The sequence below is a fragment of the Schistocerca americana genome, chromosome 9, assembly GCF_021461395.2.
Source record: "Schistocerca americana isolate TAMUIC-IGC-003095 chromosome 9, iqSchAmer2.1, whole genome shotgun sequence".
In the NCBI taxonomy this organism is placed as follows: domain Eukaryota; kingdom Metazoa; phylum Arthropoda; class Insecta; order Orthoptera; family Acrididae; genus Schistocerca; species Schistocerca americana.
The window spans coordinates 103,159,830-103,179,151 of record NC_060127.1 but is presented as its reverse complement, the minus strand read 5'-3'; the positions used below and the strand labels follow the sequence as shown (position 1 = coordinate 103,179,151).

Sequence of the window (19,322 nt, the reverse complement as noted above, 5' to 3'; positions counted from 1 at the left end):
TTTTCTTAAGATCTCTGGTCCAAAGATGTCTTAAGCAATGCGGTTTGTGTTCTGTGTGGTAAGATTTGTTTGTGTATACTACGAGCAGTAGGAGGGAAACGCTGTGAAGTGAAGAGAAGAGAAAGGGTGTTAATAAAATGAATCAAGCAGATATTTCGAAGGTAGTTTCGCGTCTTAGAATTCCCGTTAAACCACGGCACAGGAACTTAAAGAATGTGGAAGGCCCTGAAGGACGATTAAAGAAACTGCGTAAGACGGTTACTGCGCTCGTAAAGTTTGAGAGAATCGAATTAAATTACAACAGAGCAGATGAAGCCAGAGGATACGCCGAACGTGTATGCTAGTTTAATATACGTAACTACTGAAAGTTATTTACAGCATAATATAAGTGTAAACCGTATGTCATAACATTTACCTCCGTGTTTCAGCTCATATCCGAGGCTATTAGGCACGGCGACTGTCATAAACCTACGATGGAAATTGCCGATTATTGGTTATTAGAGAAGCAACTTGTTCACAAACTCTTCAAAGTTCTGGTACCGCGATATAAGGATTATACAATTTCATACACGCGATTGCTACCAGCACCGACAATCTATCCAGGATCGCACTTAGCCAGATCTGTATTAGAACTCAGAGGTAAGTAGGTCTAGACGGAAAAGAAACCACCAAACTATTTTGGCGTCAGTCCATATGAAATCAACCAACTATCTGGTTCTTGGCATCTCAGATTTTAATAACACTTTGTACACTTATAGTTTGCTTGATAAATTCCAAATTAAAAATTTTTCGGACCCATCATTTTTGTGTTATTTTTAAAACATCGAAAATCATGCGACTCTTGTTACGTTTTGTAATCATAAAATCACCACATGTAAAAGAACTATTTGACTTTTGACGAATCCCTTATTGGCTGAAAGCTTTATTTATTTGTGACAGTCTTTTTGCTAAGCCTATCTGTGATTCAGCATCTCCGCTATATGGTGTGTGGCAACTTTCCTTTTCACAATATTTGTTATGTTCCATCCTGGACTTTTACAAAATTATATTTTGTTTGCAAATGTGGTGTTTAGTTGTAGTGCACTATGAAAATGTCAGCATGTAAATTCATTCATCATGTTCGTTAGACCACACTGTGAAGGAGAATGACATAAGATATGTGTTAAGAAAATGAAGAAGTTGTTAGAAGCTGTGTTAATAATGAACTATCTTCAGACTGCTGTAAACTGTTTTTGCTTTTTTTATATAAAATCAGTGATTTGACCCTTCATTACTTCTGCTTCTGTGTTAATATCTTCCTCTCAGAGTGGCACTTGCATACCATGTACTTTATTATTTGTTCTGTGTGTTCTAATCTCCATCTATGGCTCACTCTTACATCTGGTAATCCCGCGTATTTTAACGCATTAAATCATCTCCTGTCTCTTATTCTAATCAGTGTTTTCCACATAGTTCATTTGTTACCAGTTCTGTTCTTAGTCTGCATAATTTTTCAGCGTCCTTCTGTAACTTAAAGTACACTTACAGTGTTGGCAACCCTTCTGTTGCTTTCTGGTGTTGGCAATTAGTTTGTGTTGGCCATACCAATTGGTTGATAGGATACAGTAGCCAGTGAAAATTGCTAATTATAATTACTTGTTTTGGTGGAAGACATGATTGTTCTGGACAAGGAAAGTACAAGACTGGCAATTGTTGATCTGGCTAGTGTGGATTATAATGTTGATTTCTAGTCTTTGTATGTATTTCTCGTATTATATGTTGCTCAGAGTGTGGCAGGATATATTGTGATATTTTTGTGTGTTCCAGTGTTGTAATTTGGTTGAATGTGACTTGAGGAAAATTGGCTGTAGGGTCATTCCACATCAAATCGCCCAATAAAAAATAAATTTTACACCCACCTCCTTAGATTTTCATGAAATTTGGCTCAAATGGTTCTAATACTATCCTGACAACACCTGCAAAATTTTTTTGCTGTATCTCTTATAGTTTTTTTTATAAATTTTTTAAGTTTTTATGTTTTGCGTTTTCCGAACCTTCCGAAGTGGTAAATTTAATTTGTATTCAAAACTTTAAAATTGCTTATCTTAAAAACTCTTCTAGATAACATCATGAATTTTTGCAGCAAGTTTATTTATTATACATATTTGAAGATAAAAATGATACTATTAAAATATATTAATATTTTCCATGAAAAAAAATATATATATGTATTTTTTTCTTTTCTTTTTTTAACGGATGTTTTGTTTTATAATAATTGCAATATCTAGAGTCTCAGACCTGATAGAATGCTCCAATTTGTTTTAATTTACTCTTAAACATATTGGCTACTTGATAAAACAAAAATAATGATGGCTTTTTAACATGTTTATTAATTATAGTAGATTACATTAGAATTATGTACAAAGATATTGTACTTATGACACTTATGTATAACCCAACTGATTGCTTGAAACATTGAATTTTTTGAGTAATTTTGTCTTTTTAATAAACATTAATGCTGATTCAACTTGTTTTTCCACTTCATCCAAGAGCTTTCAGTTCTTTTGATACAGTCTTTATTGAAGTAATACATTCTTCCAGTGCCGCTTGATTGAGGTGCGTCTACTACACAGACTATGTGCTCCAAAGGCACTATGCAAGAATCTTCTCTTTCAGGCCAATAAAATGATGCAGCTGGTCCTGAAGGATGTAGAAATAGAATTTCTGCATCTTCTTCATCATTGAATATTGTTTTTACCAGTCAAAAGTACCAGTTACCATCATAATTTACAGCCACATAGCTATTTATGGATGGTTCAACACGAACCCAATCAGAAGATGAATGGAAAGAAAAGAGTAAGGATGGTTTTACACTATCTGCAGTCCTTCTAATTTCAAGGTTTTTTGTTGGAAGTGGTTTGAAGTTATGAAAACTTGTTGTTCCAGGAATGGTTCGGGTTGCTGAAAAACGGTTTTCTAGTTTTAACCGTAGCAAATCAGCTTCTTTTTTGTCAATAAAGTGAAAATGAACACACATCGATTACTGTCCTTATTTGTTCTTTGTCTGAAAGCTGTAGACTAGCTTTCCTTAAAATTCTTTTAATAGTTCCTCCTAGGCCATCACAAATTGACTTCCCATGACTTGTTGCAAAAAAAGTGTGTTGGGCCTTCAAATCAAAGTCTCTCAAGTGTTCAGTCAAATTTTTAAAACTGTTTCTATTTTTGTACTGCTCAGCACAACCATCTGTAAAGTAGTGAACTGAGTCAATGTCAGTATGATGTGATGACAGCCACTTTGTAATTTCTTTTTGTACAAAGTTAACAAAACCAGTATCACGTTCTTGGTCATCACTAATAAAACATTGGTTGGAAACAAAAACATTGTTTTCCTCATTTCTTAGAAAAACTCCAACTGGGGTAGAGTACAACCACCTCTATTCCAGTGGTAACTTTGGATCTCATTTTGTATAACAAAGGAATAATTTTCACTGAAACCCATCACAATAATTGCTGTTTTGGGTGGTGGGTCTTCTTTCAATCTTTTAAAGGCTGCTGATTGGGATTTTGCTATAAACGAGTGCGGGGTGAGCTTTTCCAATGACCTAACCAATAAAGAAATGTAGTCTTCAACACTGATAGACTGTTTGATCATTTCTGCCCTGTCTGTGTTAACCCACTGACTGATTACAATTTCTTCTTCTAAATCATAATCTTCACTTAGTTTTTCAGGTAAGTACTCAGTTAGTGCAGTATTTGCAGTACAGCTGTCGCAATGACGTAGCATGCAGTTTTGGTTTTCTGTGTTGCACACAAGCATCTTAATTAGGTCTTTATAAGATTCTTCAATTTTCACAGCATCCAGTAATAGTTTAACATTCTGGTGGATACTGCATACACATACAGTGTGTGTGCCTGCAACACCAGCAAGGATACACCATTTAGGTCTCAAGAAACAAAATTTTGAAAATCCTACTTCTACCTCGGGATTCTCCCATTAGAAAGAATAATAGAGTTCTCTCAAGTTACACAAAATGAGTCTTTTTTGCATGTACCCATTTTTTTGAACACTTACTTTGTCTTTTGTTCCAGGTGGCACTCTGGAACTTTCATCCTTTTCATAAAAATCTGTTACAAGTCTTACTGTATTTTCAGAAAGAGTTTTACCTTTTTTTGGACCAGGAGTTTCCAAAATACCCTTTTCAGATTTTAGCTTTCTAGCTTGTCGCACCATGTACTCACTTACATTAAATTCTTTCATCACTTTATTTTGACTCCGAGAATCTGGAGCCAAGGTCAGAATCTGGATTTTTCTAGACCTCCCAACAGATGAAATCTTCTCTTTCATAAGAGAAATCATTACATCAAAATCTTTTGCTTTCTCAACCACACTTGTATCTTCTTCGACATCATCAGAACTTGGTGCATCGTATTTTAATGCTTTTGAAACCGCCTTTTTTGCAGTCTTTTCAATACTGCTAACCTTCCTTTTAAAATAAGACCCTTTACTTTGTTCTGACAAGCCATGAAGCTCTATCGGTGTTAAACCTAAATTATCAAGAGCAATGTTTGTTTGTACGAGGGATTCATTTCTGGATTCCTGTGATTCTAATTCAACCATGACTTCATCTGTTTCACTTTCATTGACTTAAACTCTTAATTTTTCCTCACAAAAGTTACGGCATGTTGAGCAAAACTTTTGTCCAGGTTTTATGCTAATATTTTTTGTCAGTAATTGTTTAGAAAGATCCAAGCCTACACTTCTCAATGATTTTTTGATAGGCTTTTTGTGTTTTTTTTAGTGGGTCTACACATGTTGTTTGATACTTTTCAAAAACGTTTAAAAAGTAGTAGCTGTGGTGTGAACATATATTCTTAAATTTACACAGATTAATTCCGGATCATAAGTGGATCAAATCTTTTTCTTCCTCGCTCAATTCAGATACCGGCTGTAACTTTTTTGAAGGTGTGTAGGTTGTTTAGAAACAGTCAGATTTTTTAAATAACCCTACGTTACAGGTTTGAATATCTGACATACTGATTTCACTTTTGGTCTGATTACTGTTCTGGTTACTTTATAGGATATTGGAAAAGAATCTCTGTAAACTAAGTAACAGTACTTCCTGAAAGTTCGAATAAACTTAATAAAATACTATCCAAGCACTATTTAACACTGTAATAATTTTTTACTTCAAAACACAGGAGTAACAAAACAAAATCCAAGCGTACATTGTTACTTGAAGAAGACAAAAACTTATTTTCGGTGTCTAAGTCACTTGGTACTTTTTATTTTTAAAATATAATTAATATTATTTTAAAAATTAGATAACTATTAAACAGGTTAAAAAGCCAACATAATTTTTCTTTTATCTAATAGCCTATACAATTAAGAGTATTTTAAAACAAATTTGAGCTTTCTATCAGGTCTGAGACTCTAGATATTGCAGTTTTTGTAAAACTGAACATCCGTTAGCCAAAAAAAAAAAACTTGTAAATTTTTACTCATTTGAAAGGTTTTAATATATCTTTATGGTAATTTTTTTTAACATTTAGATATAATACACAAACTTATTCCAAAATTTCATACTGATATCTTGAGTATTCTTTAATATACAAATTTTTTTAGTTGTGAGGACACGTTTAAGTTAAGATTTCCGACTGCTGAAACAACGCCAAATCTAAAAACTTTAAAAATTTATAAAAAAAAACTATCAGAGAAAGAGCAAAAAAATTTTACAAGTGCTTTCAGGATGATAAAAGAAGTAATTGTACCAAGTTTCATCAAAATCTGACATGGTTGGTGTCAAGGCCTGGGTGACTTGACATGGAATGACCCTGTATTAAAAAGGACGTGATCTGTAGTGTAGCCTGAGATGTAGGTTAGGTCGAAATGTTACAGTATGTTTGGGAGTTCGCAAAGCCAATGAATTGAAATAGGGCTGTGGTGATGGACTGAACTGAACTGTAGCATAGCCTAAGGTATAGATTAGGATAAATGCCTGCCCAAATATCCAAAATTCATAAATGCCCACCATTTATGCATGTTAAAGATTGATAAGTAACACATATAAAAAGAATTTAAGCTGATATTTTGTAGGCCTACTGGGAAAAGGTGTTTTGCAACACTGCTACTTTAGTGGTTGGGTAACCAAGTTGAAAAACCTGTTTGAGTGTTAGTGGGGAGTTATTAGATGAAGTAAACTGGATTGTAAACACAGCTGTGTACACCTGTAATGAGGTCAAGTCTTGGCATAGTACATAACAAAAAAGAAAACAATACTCAAGTCTTAGTTTTTGAAATAAAGTATAGATAGTTTATATTAAATAGCTAGCCTGTAGGTAGAACTTTTTATCGTACTACTGCACAAAAATTAAAAAAATTGTTCTCAGTTCTGACTGCACCTCAGATTGAAGGGGTGCTCTATAGCAGCAGATATAACTGGTGTGCCCAGAATTTTTATGGCAACTTCTGCCAATTCAAAAGTTCCTCCTCAACCTCACACCACAATAAAAGGATTTAAGCGATGATTTTTATCTTCCTGAAAGTGAAGGACCACCCCTCCCCACATGAATTGTTGGGACCAAATTTCTTTGTCCCTATAATCAGCCAAAACCTGAATAACATTCAGTTCATTGTTCCTTGCTGTCCCACAAACAAAGCTCATAGCATCAAGTGCTTCCATAGGCTTGAGGATACTATCTTGTACTCCTCAATCAAGAAGATTAGCTCCAAAGTGGATAGAAGATATACTGAATTCCTTCCTAGCTTGGAATTAAGATAAGATTGACTTTTCTTCTGCAGATAGCGATGGAGAGGATGGTAGTTTCTCAATGAGAACTTCATCCGACTTATAGAACTTTGTAGCTGTTTCATTAACTTGAGGCTCATTTAAGTCTAAAGCTATAATCAAATGAACAATTTGGTTCATGAACTCTGTAATTTTTTTCAGTTTCCACCCAGAAATCATCATCCAGAACTTGCTTTGGAATGCCTGCACCTTTTTATTTACAACTAAGGTTTGTAAGACAACTTTGCTTGACTGCAAACTTTAAAGACAAAAGAGATGGTTCCTCAATCTTGTCTTTCCTGGAAACTTCAGTGAAATCATACAAGCCTAAAATATATGAGCACAACAAGTTTAAGAGGTGAGCTAGGCACCCAAGTGAAACAGTGTGAGGGACTTGAGCCTTTACCTGATTAAGTGTAGCTTTCATGTTTGCTCCATCATCATCTATCACCACCGGAAACTTTTCTGGTCCATGCTTCTCAAAAACATTTGTGATAAGCTGCGCAAGGAGCTCGGCACTGTGGCTGTTGCTTTTAGTCATTACAAACTCAATAAAAAGTGGTTCAGGCTGTGAAACTACATGGTTAATAATGGATCCAATTTTTGAGATTGCTCCAGCTGCCACACTACAGAAGATTTCTTGGCTCCTTTACTTGCTTATTTGCATGACATTGCATTTATGCGTACTGTGCATCTAAGTAAGTAGAGGATTGGCAATATTTTGAAGGTAATTGGAAGGAAGGTCTGATTCTTTGGGGGGGGGGGGGGGATGTATCCCTAGTGGATGTTCCACCATGGACAAGGGAGATCCACTGAAAAATATGGCTTTGGCTCAGCATCTCCTTGGAGGGGGGGGGGGGGGGCGGATTTTGACATGGTGTAAGACTAAATAAATTTGACAAGCTAAGACTAAAAAGCACATGGCTAAAAATCTTGCCTTTACACCGTCCCAAAAAACTAACATAAAAAATACAGCTGTCCAAAAATGCAGTGAAAGTATCTCAAGGACAACATTATTTGCAGGATTTCAGACACAGAATTTATAATCATTCCTCTGCAACATTAATTAAAAATTGTTGTTATATATTTAAAGTAAACATCAGGTCCTGTTTATTTTACATTTGAAAGAAAGCCTTTGGATAGATAATAGTAGGGCTGATGTGGCCTCGTGTTTTAAATCCCCTATCCTCATCTGCATTATGTTTGTGTGTTTTAAATATTTGTACTTATGTTGCTTTAGTATCCATGAGGTCAGCATAGGATAAGATTCTCTTTGGAGTTGAGGACAAAACAGGTTGTGGAAGGGGCTCACTGGGTGAATTTGATTTAAATGATTGTGGTGGCCTTGGTCCTGGTTCCGACTAGTTGAAATTTCTCACTTCAATCAACCAGGGTTTATTAGGGCTTTTCCTTTTAGTAGGCTTCTCAGTCATTGTACCTAACTCAAGCTTTTTTTTTTTTCTTTTTTCAAATTCTGAGGGGACTTGAAACACTTTATCAATAAGCTTTTCAATTTTGTTGGAATATGGCCATTTGTATTCCTTAAAATTAAATATTTACAAGAGACTCCTTTCTCTTTTAAATTGAAGAAGTTTCAGACAGGTTTTTTTTTTTTTTTTTCTTAGCCACCTTGAAATTGTTCAATGGCCTATGGTCTATAACACGTTAAATATGTTGCTTCTCACCCAACAATATAGACTTGGATGGCTGTCAGTCAGTCAGAGCAGTGTTGCCAACTCCAACTAACTAAATAACCTGCAGAATTGCATGATTTATCTAAAATTACCAGCCACTCACTCAAAATTTCATCTACTATTTGCAGGAATAGCAGTATCACTAATATTTACTTAACATAACTGGAATTGGACTAAAAAAATGTTTATCCATTATGATTTTAATTGGTGATGTGTCATGTGCCAGTTCAGATTTCACAATTCTCTAGGAATTAAGTAGTATTGGAACTGAACGATTTTAGCATCTTGGGCATAGATTCTTTGTTATTAAAACTTTTTATGTTTGTGTTCTCATTGTCTCAGTACAGCAGTGCATTCACATAAAAGTAGGTAAGAAGGAGCAGAATAGAAAACTATAGTCTGTCCGTCTTCTTCTTCCCACTGAAAACAATTTTAACATTTAAGAATATATTTATCATCAAGAAACACATACCAGCTGTTTAATACAGTCAGTAATAATTTTGCTATCAATAACCATTCTTGATTAATATTCAGAGATATGACACGGATTATAACGTGTCTTACATTGCAAAGCGATGACATAAGGACAATGTTTTTTTTATACTGACTTATCATTATTGTAAGTTTCTTTTCTTTCCTTTTGTTCTTAGTACTAAAGGCAGTGAATGATATATGTAGTTTTAAGCATAAACCCTTTTCTAACTTTTAACATCAGGAGAATCATCCCATCCATTATTTTAACTGATAAATGATACATTCTAGCAGTAGAAACTTTAAAAAGTACAGATTTAGGGCATTTAAAACTGCTTGATCCATTTCCAGGGTAAATGCCCTTTTATAAATTTCCTGCCCAATGGGCATTTGTGTGGTCCATATCACTGTGCAAGAACTTAAGACTACTGTTTAAATTTTAAGGGGGGGATGTAATGGATTTCGGTCCAAAAAAATCGATTTTTTAAACATTTCATTTTCTTGATCTACACAGTTTAATCCATGTTGAGTGCTAATTTTGTCATGATAGCAGCTTTAGAAATGCATTTAAATTGTTAAACTGATTAACTCTACCCTTGCGGCCACTCCCACCTTTTCCGACATTTGCGAAACTGCTTGCTTCAGCGGAATTTTAGTCAATGTGAAGGCTATTTTTCTTTTGATATCATTGGCTGACATCAATATCTTTACGTGAAAACTTTCTTGCATGTGGTTTATTTACGTCATGACAGTACCAACACTTATTAGTAGGGGGAAGGTTGAATTTGCAAACCTTCAGGGGGGAGTCAAGATTTATGCATAATGGGTGCTGGAAAAACTGTGTTTATGAAACAGAGGTTTCATGGAAATCGGTTTACCAACTAAAAAGAGGAAGCAGCTCGAAATGAAGAACATAAGCTTCCAACTACAGGAGACAGAAGAATTGTACAGGTGTGTGAATGATGTTGATATGGATTCCACTGGATCTAGACTTACTGGTTTAGATCTTCTCTGCCAGGCTATAAAGTTTTCAGTTTCATGAGTCACCTTTAAAAATATGGATTGCATGATTGTTGTTGAAGAAAGAAGAGTGGGAATAGCTTGTGATTTTAAATTAATTTGTAATTCCTGTGGCTATGAATTTTCATTTTCCTCCTCCCACTGGTACCTATGAAAGCAATTTTAGGTTAGCGTATTCTCTGAGGAAGGAGGTCTTTCATTGTGAGGTTTTGTGAACATGCCTCCACCTTGTGCAAGGTTTGAAAAAACAAATAAAGAAATGTCTGATGCTGTATGCGATACTGCCAGAAAGAAAGCAGTGGAGGAATTGGTTGAAATAAACCAAAAAGAAATAGATCCTGAATCTCCTACAAATGTTACTGACCTGTGTGTGCCTGTAGATGGGACCTGGATGAAAAGGAGTGACACATCTCTGTATGGAGTTGCATCTGTTTATTATTGGTATTGACTCAGGTAAAGTTTTAGTTGTAGACATTATGTCTAAATACTGCCACCAGTGTACAGCAAGGAAAATGTCCAACAATGAAGGCAGTGTGGAACTGTGCAAGAAAAGCATGCAGTAACATGCTCTAAAAATTATAGTGCCTCAAGTGGGGGCATGGAGGCTGCTGCAGTTGTGAGGATGTTCTCCAGATCTGTGGACTAGTATGGTGTTAGATATATACTAAATACCTTGGTGGTGGGGACTCCTCTTTGTTCAAAGCTGTAACACACACAAATCTGTGGAATACAAAAATAGAAAAGTTGGAATGTGTTGGCCACATCCAAAAGAGGCTTGGTGGTAGGCTTCGTCACTTGCTGAAAGAGAAGAAAGGTAAAGTACTTGAGGATGGAAAACCACTAGTAGGAAAAGGCAGGCTTACTGTGAAAGAAACTGAGTCTCTTCAGTTATTTTAAGGGACAGCTATCAGAAAAAACAGGACAGCTATCAGAAAAAACACAGATAATTTTGAGGCATTGAGGCATGCTGTGTGGGCAGTTTTTTTCCACAAACTATCCACTGACCAGCACCAATGCACAATCTGTGTCCAAAAGACGATTGGTGTAAGTTCAGTAACAGAAATGAGACGTGTTCACATAAACACTCGTTACCAGAACCTGTCATAAATGCAATTAAGCCCAATTCTTGCAGATCCTGATTTATTGAGGAAGTGTCTTCACGGAAAGGCACTAAATGCAAATGAAAGCCTCAATAATTTAATTTGTGTTAGATGCTCAAAAAGGACATTCTGTGGACTTGAAGTACTCAAAATAGGTGTCTATGATGCAGTTTTATGTTAAAATAATGGAAATAATGGCAGAATTGAAGTGCTGAAGAGAGCTGGTATAGATCCTGGTGTGTTTACAACAAAAGCATTTTACACCATCGGTGAGAGCAAGGTCAAGAAAGCTAACAGATCAGTGTCTTACCTGCAAGTACAGGCCAGGCGGATTCAAAGAGGAGAGAAGAGAAGCCTGGAGGATGAGGAGTATCAGTATGGAGGATTTTAAATTTGAGATAAGCTTATTACATATAGCAGTATGAGAAGAACACCAAATGCAACTTGCACACATGTCTGCAGTCTCAGAGAGCTGAAACGACACTGCAAGCAGCAGCACCAGTGCATGATGGGAGTGGCGACTGGGGAGGGTAAGGAGGAGGCTGGGGCAGGGAGAGGGAGGGATAGTATGGTGGGAGTGGCGGACAGTGAAGTGTTGCAGTTTAGACAGAGGGCAGGATAGAAGGTGCGGAGGGGGGAGGTGGTAAGTAGCGGAAAGGAGAGAAATAAAAAGAAATTGAAAGGCGGGGTGTGGCGGTGAAGTGATGGCTTTGTAGCGCTGGAATGGGAACAGGGAGGGGGCTGGATGGGTGAGGCCAGTGACTAACGAAGGTTGAGGCCAGGAGGGTTAGGAACGTAGGATGTATTGCAGAAAAAGTTCCCACCTGCACAATTCAGAAAAGCTGGTGTTGGTGGGAAGGATCCATGTGGCACAGGCTGTGAAGCAGTCATTGAGATGAGGGATATTATGTTTGGCAGCGTGTTCAGCAACAGGGTGGTCCACTTGTTTTTCGGCCACAGTTTGTCAGTGGCCGTTCATGCGGACAGACAGCTTGTTGGTTGTCATGCCTACATAGAATGCAGCACAGTGGTTGCATCTTAGCTTGTAAATCACATGACTGGTTTCACAGGTAGCCCTGCCTTTGATGGGATAGATGATGTTAGTGACCGGACTGGAGTAGGTGGTGGTAGGAGGATGTATGGGACAGGTCTTGCATCTAGGTCTATTACAGGAGTATGAGCCATGAGGTAAGGGATTGGGAGCAGGGGTTGTGTAAGTATGGACAAGTATATTTTGTAGGTTCGGTGGATGGCGGAATACCACAGTAGGAGGGGTGGGAAGGATGGTGGGCAGGGCATTTCTCATTTCAGGGCACAACGAGAGGTAATTCAGTTGCTTCAGTCCCAGATGGTACTGAGTTGTGAGGGGAATGCTCCTCTGTGGCCGGACTGTGGGACTTTGGGAGGTGGTGGGAGACCGGAAAGATAAGGCACAGGAGATTTGTTTTTGTACAAGGATGGGAGGATAATTACAGTCAGTGAAGGCTTCACTGCAGATGTGACGACCACAGGTGGCTAGGCTGTACGAAGGGGACTTCTTGGTTTGGAATGGGTGGCAGCTGCCTAAGTGGAGGTATTGCTGGTGATCAGTAGGTTTGATGTGGACGGAGGTATTGATGTAGACATCTCTGAGGTGGAGGTCAACATCTAGGTAGGTGGCTTGTCAGATTGAGTAGGACCAGGTGAAGCAAATGGGGGAGAAGTTGTTGAGGTTCTGGAGGAATGTGAATAAGGTGCCCTCACCTTCAATCTACATAGCAAACAATTTGCTATCTGGATTGAAGGTGAGGACATCTTATGTCATCAATGAATCTGAACCAGGTGATGGGTTTAGGATTCTAGGAAGGATTCCTCTAGATGGCCCATGAATAGGTTAGCACAGGATGGTGCCATGTGGGTGCCCATAGCTGTACCGCGGATTTGTTTGTGGGTAATACCTTCAGAGGAGAAGTAATTGTGTGTGAGGATATAGTTGGCCATGGAGACTAGGAAGGAGGTTGTTGGTTTGGAATCCATAGGGCGTCTGGATAGGTAGTGTTCAATAGCAGTAAGGCCATGGGCGTTAGGAATGTTAGTGTACCGGGAGGTGGCATCAATAGTGATGAGCAGGGCACCGTGTGGTAAAGGGACAGGAACTGTGGAGAGTCAGTTGCGATAATGGTTGTTATCTTTTATATAGGAGGATAGGTTCCAGGTATTAGGTTGAAGGTGTTGGTCTACGAGAGCAGAGATTCTCTCAGTGGGGCGGCAGTAACCGGCCACAATGGGACATCCTGGGTGGTTGGGTTTGTGGACTTTAGGAAGCATGTAGAAGGTGGGAGTGCGGGTGGTGGTAGGGGTAAGTTGAGAGATGGACTCTGGGGAGAGATTCTGGGAGGGGCCTAAGGATTTGAGTAGAGACTGGAGATCCTGCTGGAATACTGGAATGGGATCACTGTGGCATGGTTTGTAGGTTGAAGTATCTGACAGCTGATGGAGTCCTTATGCCACGTAATCCTTGCGGTTCTAAACAACGGTGGTGGAGCCTTTGTCAGCAGGTAGGATTATAAGGTCAGGATCAGTTTTTAGATGGTGGGCTGCTGTTCTTTCTGCAGATGTAAGGTTAGTTTGCATGTTGAGGGATTTGGGGGATGATGTTGAGGCAAGATTCGAGGTTAAGAAATTCTGGAAAGTTAACAGGGGGTGTTTTGGATGCAGTGGGGATGGATCACGGTTGGATGGAGGAGTGAGCAGAGTTAGGCAAGGTTCAATATTGGTGTTTGGTTGAGTCTGATTGGTCAGGTTGGTGGCGAAAAAGGGTTTCCACTGTAGGGATCGCACAGGTGGGAACTTTCCCTGCAATACATCCTATGTTCCCATAGCCCTCCTGGCCTCAACCTTCGTTAGTCACTGTCCTCACTCATCCAACCCCCTTCCTGTTCCCATTCCAGCACTACATAGCTGTCATTTCACCGCCACACCCAGTCTTTTAATTTCTTTTTATTTCTCTCCTTTCCGCTACTTACCCCTTCCCCCCTCCGCACCTTATCTCCTGCCTTCTGTCTAAACTGCAACACTTCACTGTCCGCCACCCCCATCGTACTATCCCTCCCCCCTCTCCACCCCAGCCTCCTCCTTACACACACCCAGTTGCCACTCCCTTCATGCACTGTTGCTGTTGCTCGCAGTGTGGTTTCAGCTCTCTGAGACTGCAGACGTGTGTGCATGTTGCGTTTGTGTGTGATGTGTGTGTGTGTGTGTGTGTGTGTGTGTGTGTGTGTGTGTACTGCTGACAAAGGTCTTAATGGCCAAAAGCTTTAATTGTGTGAATCTTTTTGTTGTGCCTATCACGACTCAGCATCTCCTCTATATGGTGAGTAGCAACTTTCCTTCTCTGATATTGTTACATTCCATCCTGGATTTTCCATAGTTTGTTTTTTGAATGTAATTTTCTCTGTTTTACATTATTAGAAGCCTTTTCTGAAAAAGTGTATGCACTAATGCTACGAAATTTTCATGAACTGTTCGCAACGTGTTGCTATCTCCCTGGAACTAAAAAATACGTGATCCTGCAGTTACAGTCTGATTTTTAGACGATTGTATGTAGAAAAAAAGTTAATTTTGGTGTGCAAAATGAAAAACTTTGTCAATGATACAATAATAAATTTTTCAGATTAATTGCATGATTAGAATTTGAGTTATGGCTCTTTTATAAAAAAGACAATAAAAAATTAAAAATACAAATTTATGGCAAAATATTAATCCTGCATATTTTATTATATTTTTCCATTAAAACACAGCTTTATTGCTTTACACATACCAAATTTTAGATTTGTACATTAATAAATACGGCTGTAACGATATTTTTAAAATAAATGTTTACATTTTCCATTGCATCCCCCCCCGCCCCGCTCTTAAGGAATAAATTATACGGCAACATTCTGCACAGTATATTCCGTTATGCTACCTCATAAATTCAAACACTCCACATCTTTGATGAGGTTTATCTAACACTATTTCCTCATTCATACCACAATCTTGTCTAATCATTAGTATTGTTCACTTCCCATCATTCACTGTGCAAAAAGTTACCAGCTGCAGCATAGTACACAAAAACCGCTGGCACTATAAATGCAATTTTACATGTGTCTTCTTAAACACCGATTTTCTTCTTCCGGTTTTCCTGTACTTAGCGATTGAATCCAGGTGTACATTCTAAGAAATTTCTTCATCAAATAAAGGCTGATGTTTGATACTAGTAGACTTCTTTTGGTGAGAAATGCCCTGTTTGCTTGTACTGGTCTGGTATTTATATCCTGCGTCCTTCATACATCATGTGTAATTTTGCTACCGAGGTAGTAGAATTCCTTCACTTTTGTTCACTGCATGGTCCCCGGTTTTGATGTTAATATTATGATTAACCCCAGTTCTGTTACTCCTCTTTCTTTCTTAATTCTCTCAAACTATATTCCTTGCTCAGTAGATTTTTCATTCCATTCAACAGGTTCTATAATTCTTCCTTTGTCTCTAAGTATAGTAATGCAGTCAGCAAATCTTATAATTGATATCATTTCGCCTTGTATTTTAATCCCTCTTTCAAACCTTACGTTATTTTCTTCATTGGTTATTAGATATGTAATTTGAACAATAGAGGAGGAAGACAGCACCCCTCTCCCCCTATTTATGGTTTTTTTAACCTTAGCACTTCTCAACTGGACTTCCATTTTTATTCGACCCACTTCTTTTTTGTATGCATTGTATGTAATCCATCTTTCCCAATAGGATTTTTGACTTTTATTGTTGATTCCTCTGTTTTAAATTCACTCAAAGTAGTTTAACTTTTTGGCTTATGCAAGCTAAATTTAGCCACTTTGTGAAACTGCTGCTGTTTCTGCAGTTACAGCAAATAGCTGCTGTTGATCTCTTCCTGATAGATGGGTACCTACATACTGATATTATCATGCAAGTCTGTTTACAATCTATGTTTTGTAAGACTTAAAAGTGAACTCCACAGATTGGCCCTCTTAGTTTTTCTTCATAATTATAGAATTTGAATCTGTGTCCAAACATCAGTTTCCTTAAGTAGTATGATGTAATGATTGGAACTGGATAAGACAAATTGGGAGTCTGTTGTTGGTAGTGAATTAAAATCATTGTTAGTAATTTTCTGTAGTAGTTCGTAAGTAAAGGTGGGTGGGAATTTGTTATATTGGTTTAAAATTTAATGATATTCTCACAAATTTTGGCTGAGTTGGAAATAAAACATACAAGCAGGTAATTGTTATGGTGATTGTATATCTCAGGAAACACTACACTTCAGTCTATTATGGCAATCATATTTTTGTGTTGAGATTCGTTGGCTTTGTCAACTCACAACCAAACAATCATAGTCCAGCGTAACATAGACATCGGACTTCACTACAGATCAACTTTGATAGCACATCTAGTCTTTTATATTCACCAAATAAGTAAAAAATTAATAACCAACCTTAGAGTTCATAACAACCAGATCAATAAAAGGTATTCTGGCCCTCTCTGCGTTAGAAATAATGTAATCAGTTTGCATCTTCTGCCGAAAGAAGTCTTTAATGTCAGCTTTTGCTACAACCAATGTCAACAAATTGCCAACTTAACATGCAAGGAACCCCTTGAGTGCGAAGTCGCAAGTTCAGTCTTTTTGTGAGGCTCATTTGAAAGTGTTGTGTTGACAGTTATGACAGGAAAAATAATAGCTGTTAATGACTCACCATTTGTATCAGAAGGGCAACAGCAAATGAGTTCAGAGAGATGCAGAGCTGGACATTTTGACAATCAATAAATGTTCAGAACAAACCATTAACTATCATGGAACACCAAATGAAAAATGGCATGCCACAGTGATCACAAAACTTCCCACCATCAAGACTGAAGGTAAACTACTTGTGAGTGACAAACGATGCAGGCCATTCAGCTAGGTATCCTCTCTTAAAGAATGCATACAGAATCATATGGGTGTGATCGCCTAGAACCTCAGACAGATCCACATATCGGAGAGTACCAAGCAGGGTTCAGGAAGGGAAGATTGTCCAAAACATATGGTAACTTTGTCCTGGTGGGGTATTCAAACTACCATCATTACTTTGTCTGGATGCATTTCATGGTCATTTCACTGACGATGTAAAAAAAATTGATGTTATAGCCCTTGACCTTGTGATCATTCCTGCAGCAATGATTTCTGTGTTACAACACCTGGACATTAATATACCTAAATAAACCTCTTGTTTAGGAACAGTACAAAAAGTGGTTTTGTGAGCCGAGCTGTGAACTGACTTCTGCCAGGAAAAATAAAGTGTCCTGCCACCCTCAGTATTGCACAGTGGGCTTTGGATGGCTGGAAAAGCATTGAAGCACCAATGATGGTGAAATCATTCTAGAGATGTTGTATTTCAAATATTCTGGGTGGCAGTGAAGGTGATGTGCTCAGAAACGACACCAAGGATGATGGGGAAAGAGGAAATGAGTGTGTTTTTGTCGCACACCCCTCTGAGGTTACCAGCAATGATGACACTAGTGTATGATGATGAGTAACCTCTGTATTTTATGTCTATTTTTATTTGTGTGTCATTTAGGTAATCACGTTAGGTGTTCTTTTTTAATAATTACTGTGTCACAAACAGTGGGTCACTTAAAAATTGTTGTTTTGGTAGTTCATGTATACATCTATTGTTGTGCAAAGTAAATTTAGCCTACTAGTGATGTACCAACAAACTCTTAGTTTTATGATTTTAATTTTTAAAATCGGGGTGGCATTACATTCGATGGTGCATTAGATTCGTGTAAATGGAGTTTTTCCCTATAGTGTTGTTCACAAAAGGTGGTGCTGGTTTGGATCTGTGACTGACTATCAATAAAAAAGTTCATAAGGGAATTAATATGTTATGAAGCTGCTTTCTGTTCAAGAACTATTTGTGAACCTATTATTTGTCCATTGTGTTACAACGTGTAGAAAACATTATAACACAGGTTTATGTAACTGATTTTCCAGGTAATATCTACCCTCCTTTGGTGCCAGATACGACCTCAAATCGCGGCCTCTTGCACAATGTTCTACTGGATGAGGCACGACGAGAGTTTCGCGCCAAGAAGTACGCCGAGATAGCTGCTTCTGTAGGGAAGAGTTCTGTGACAACCCCATCCTCGCACACAGAGGCACCTGTGAAAGACTCCAGTGTGTCTTCTGGTGAAAGTCCATCTTCAAAACCTGAGGAAGATGCTCATCCATCAGCTGTATAGTGTGGCTGCCAGTTAACTGTGTGTAAATTTTTCTAGTTGCAGAGCAGATCTCAAAACATATGTAGTTATAAAAAAAGAAAACTTATGTGCAGTCACATAATTGGCAGTTTTACTTACATATAATTTTTTAGGTCATTGTAAGAGTGATCTGTCTTTGAGCAATTGATGGTTTTTCACCATTCAGCTAGGTAATTTTGTAAAAAGACTAAAAGAAAAAAATGTTTCTGCTACATGCAGCTTTTCTTCCTATATTACTGCTATACTACTGAACTGTTTCGAAAATGTGTGTGTTGTGTAAATAAATTATTAGACTGTTTGGAGTTATGTGCATTATGCCCCATATTCCACTTTTACAGTAAAAAATGCCAACGATAATTTAAGAGCATTTGTCATTCAGGTAGCTGCTGGTTGAAAGGTTGGTGTTGAATCTTTTTATTTATCCCTGTTGCTGAAGCGAACCTCAGTAAATCAGATGCGAGACATTCTCACTTTTTATGCCGCATCATATATGGATAAAATCATCTACCACTGTAGCCTTCACCAGGAGCAGCCTATTTTCATGGTTGCCACCACAGCAACAGCCACAACAATCAGTTGTTACTGGGATTTTTTGTGGCATCCACAGTAGATTGGGCATTGTCAGAGAGCAGTGTTACATTCTCTTATGTAGAGGAGTTTTACCACACTTGTGGAGAAGTGGGATTATTGGTTAATAGGCCTTGTGCTACCATTGATGGGCTGTCATCATTGACAAGGAAGATAATTTACCAGTGCTGATGCTGAAGAAGTGGGTTACTGACTAACAATCTTGTAGCTATCATTGGTGGGCCAGCGTCATTGGTTGGAAATCAATTTTCCGCACTTGTGCTGGAGAAGAATTATTTGATGAAATTCCTCCTGCTGCTATTGGTGGGCCCATATCATTGGCTAGAAGTGAAATGGTCAGAGCATGAGAGGTGGAATGTTTATCCAAAATATTACTGACCACATAGGTGGCTTCCAGTGCATCACACACCATGGCC

At 37.9% G+C, this 19,322-nt stretch overlaps 1 protein-coding gene across 1 annotated transcript; it reads left to right on the top strand.

The window, feature by feature from the left end:
* Positions 1-11: 11 nt before the first annotated feature.
* Positions 12-18,616, top strand: LOC124551375 (39S ribosomal protein L17, mitochondrial). The gene is made up of 3 exons (XM_047126420.1): positions 12-335; positions 429-639; positions 18,053-18,616. Exons 1-3 carry the CDS (start codon positions 138-140, stop codon positions 18,298-18,300), a joined length of 657 nt encoding a protein of 218 aa, XP_046982376.1. The 5' UTR covers positions 12-137; the 3' UTR covers positions 18,301-18,616.
* Positions 18,617-19,322: the final 706 nt, after the last annotated feature.

What these genes read in the sequence shown, in the direction of transcription:
- LOC124551375 (XM_047126420.1), top strand. Translation starts at nt 138, where the DNA reads ATGAATCAAGCAGATATTTCGAAGGTAGTTTCGCGTCTTAGAATTCCC. An exon ending in CCAGAGGATACGCCGAACGT is followed by an intron (nt 336 to 428) that starts GTATGCTAGTTT and finishes TCCGTGTTTCAG; the next exon opens with CTCATATCCGAGGCTATTAG. An exon ending in ATCTGTATTAGAACTCAGAG is followed by an intron (nt 640 to 18,052) that starts GTAAGTAGGTCT and finishes CTGATTTTCCAG; the next exon opens with GTAATATCTACCCTCCTTTG.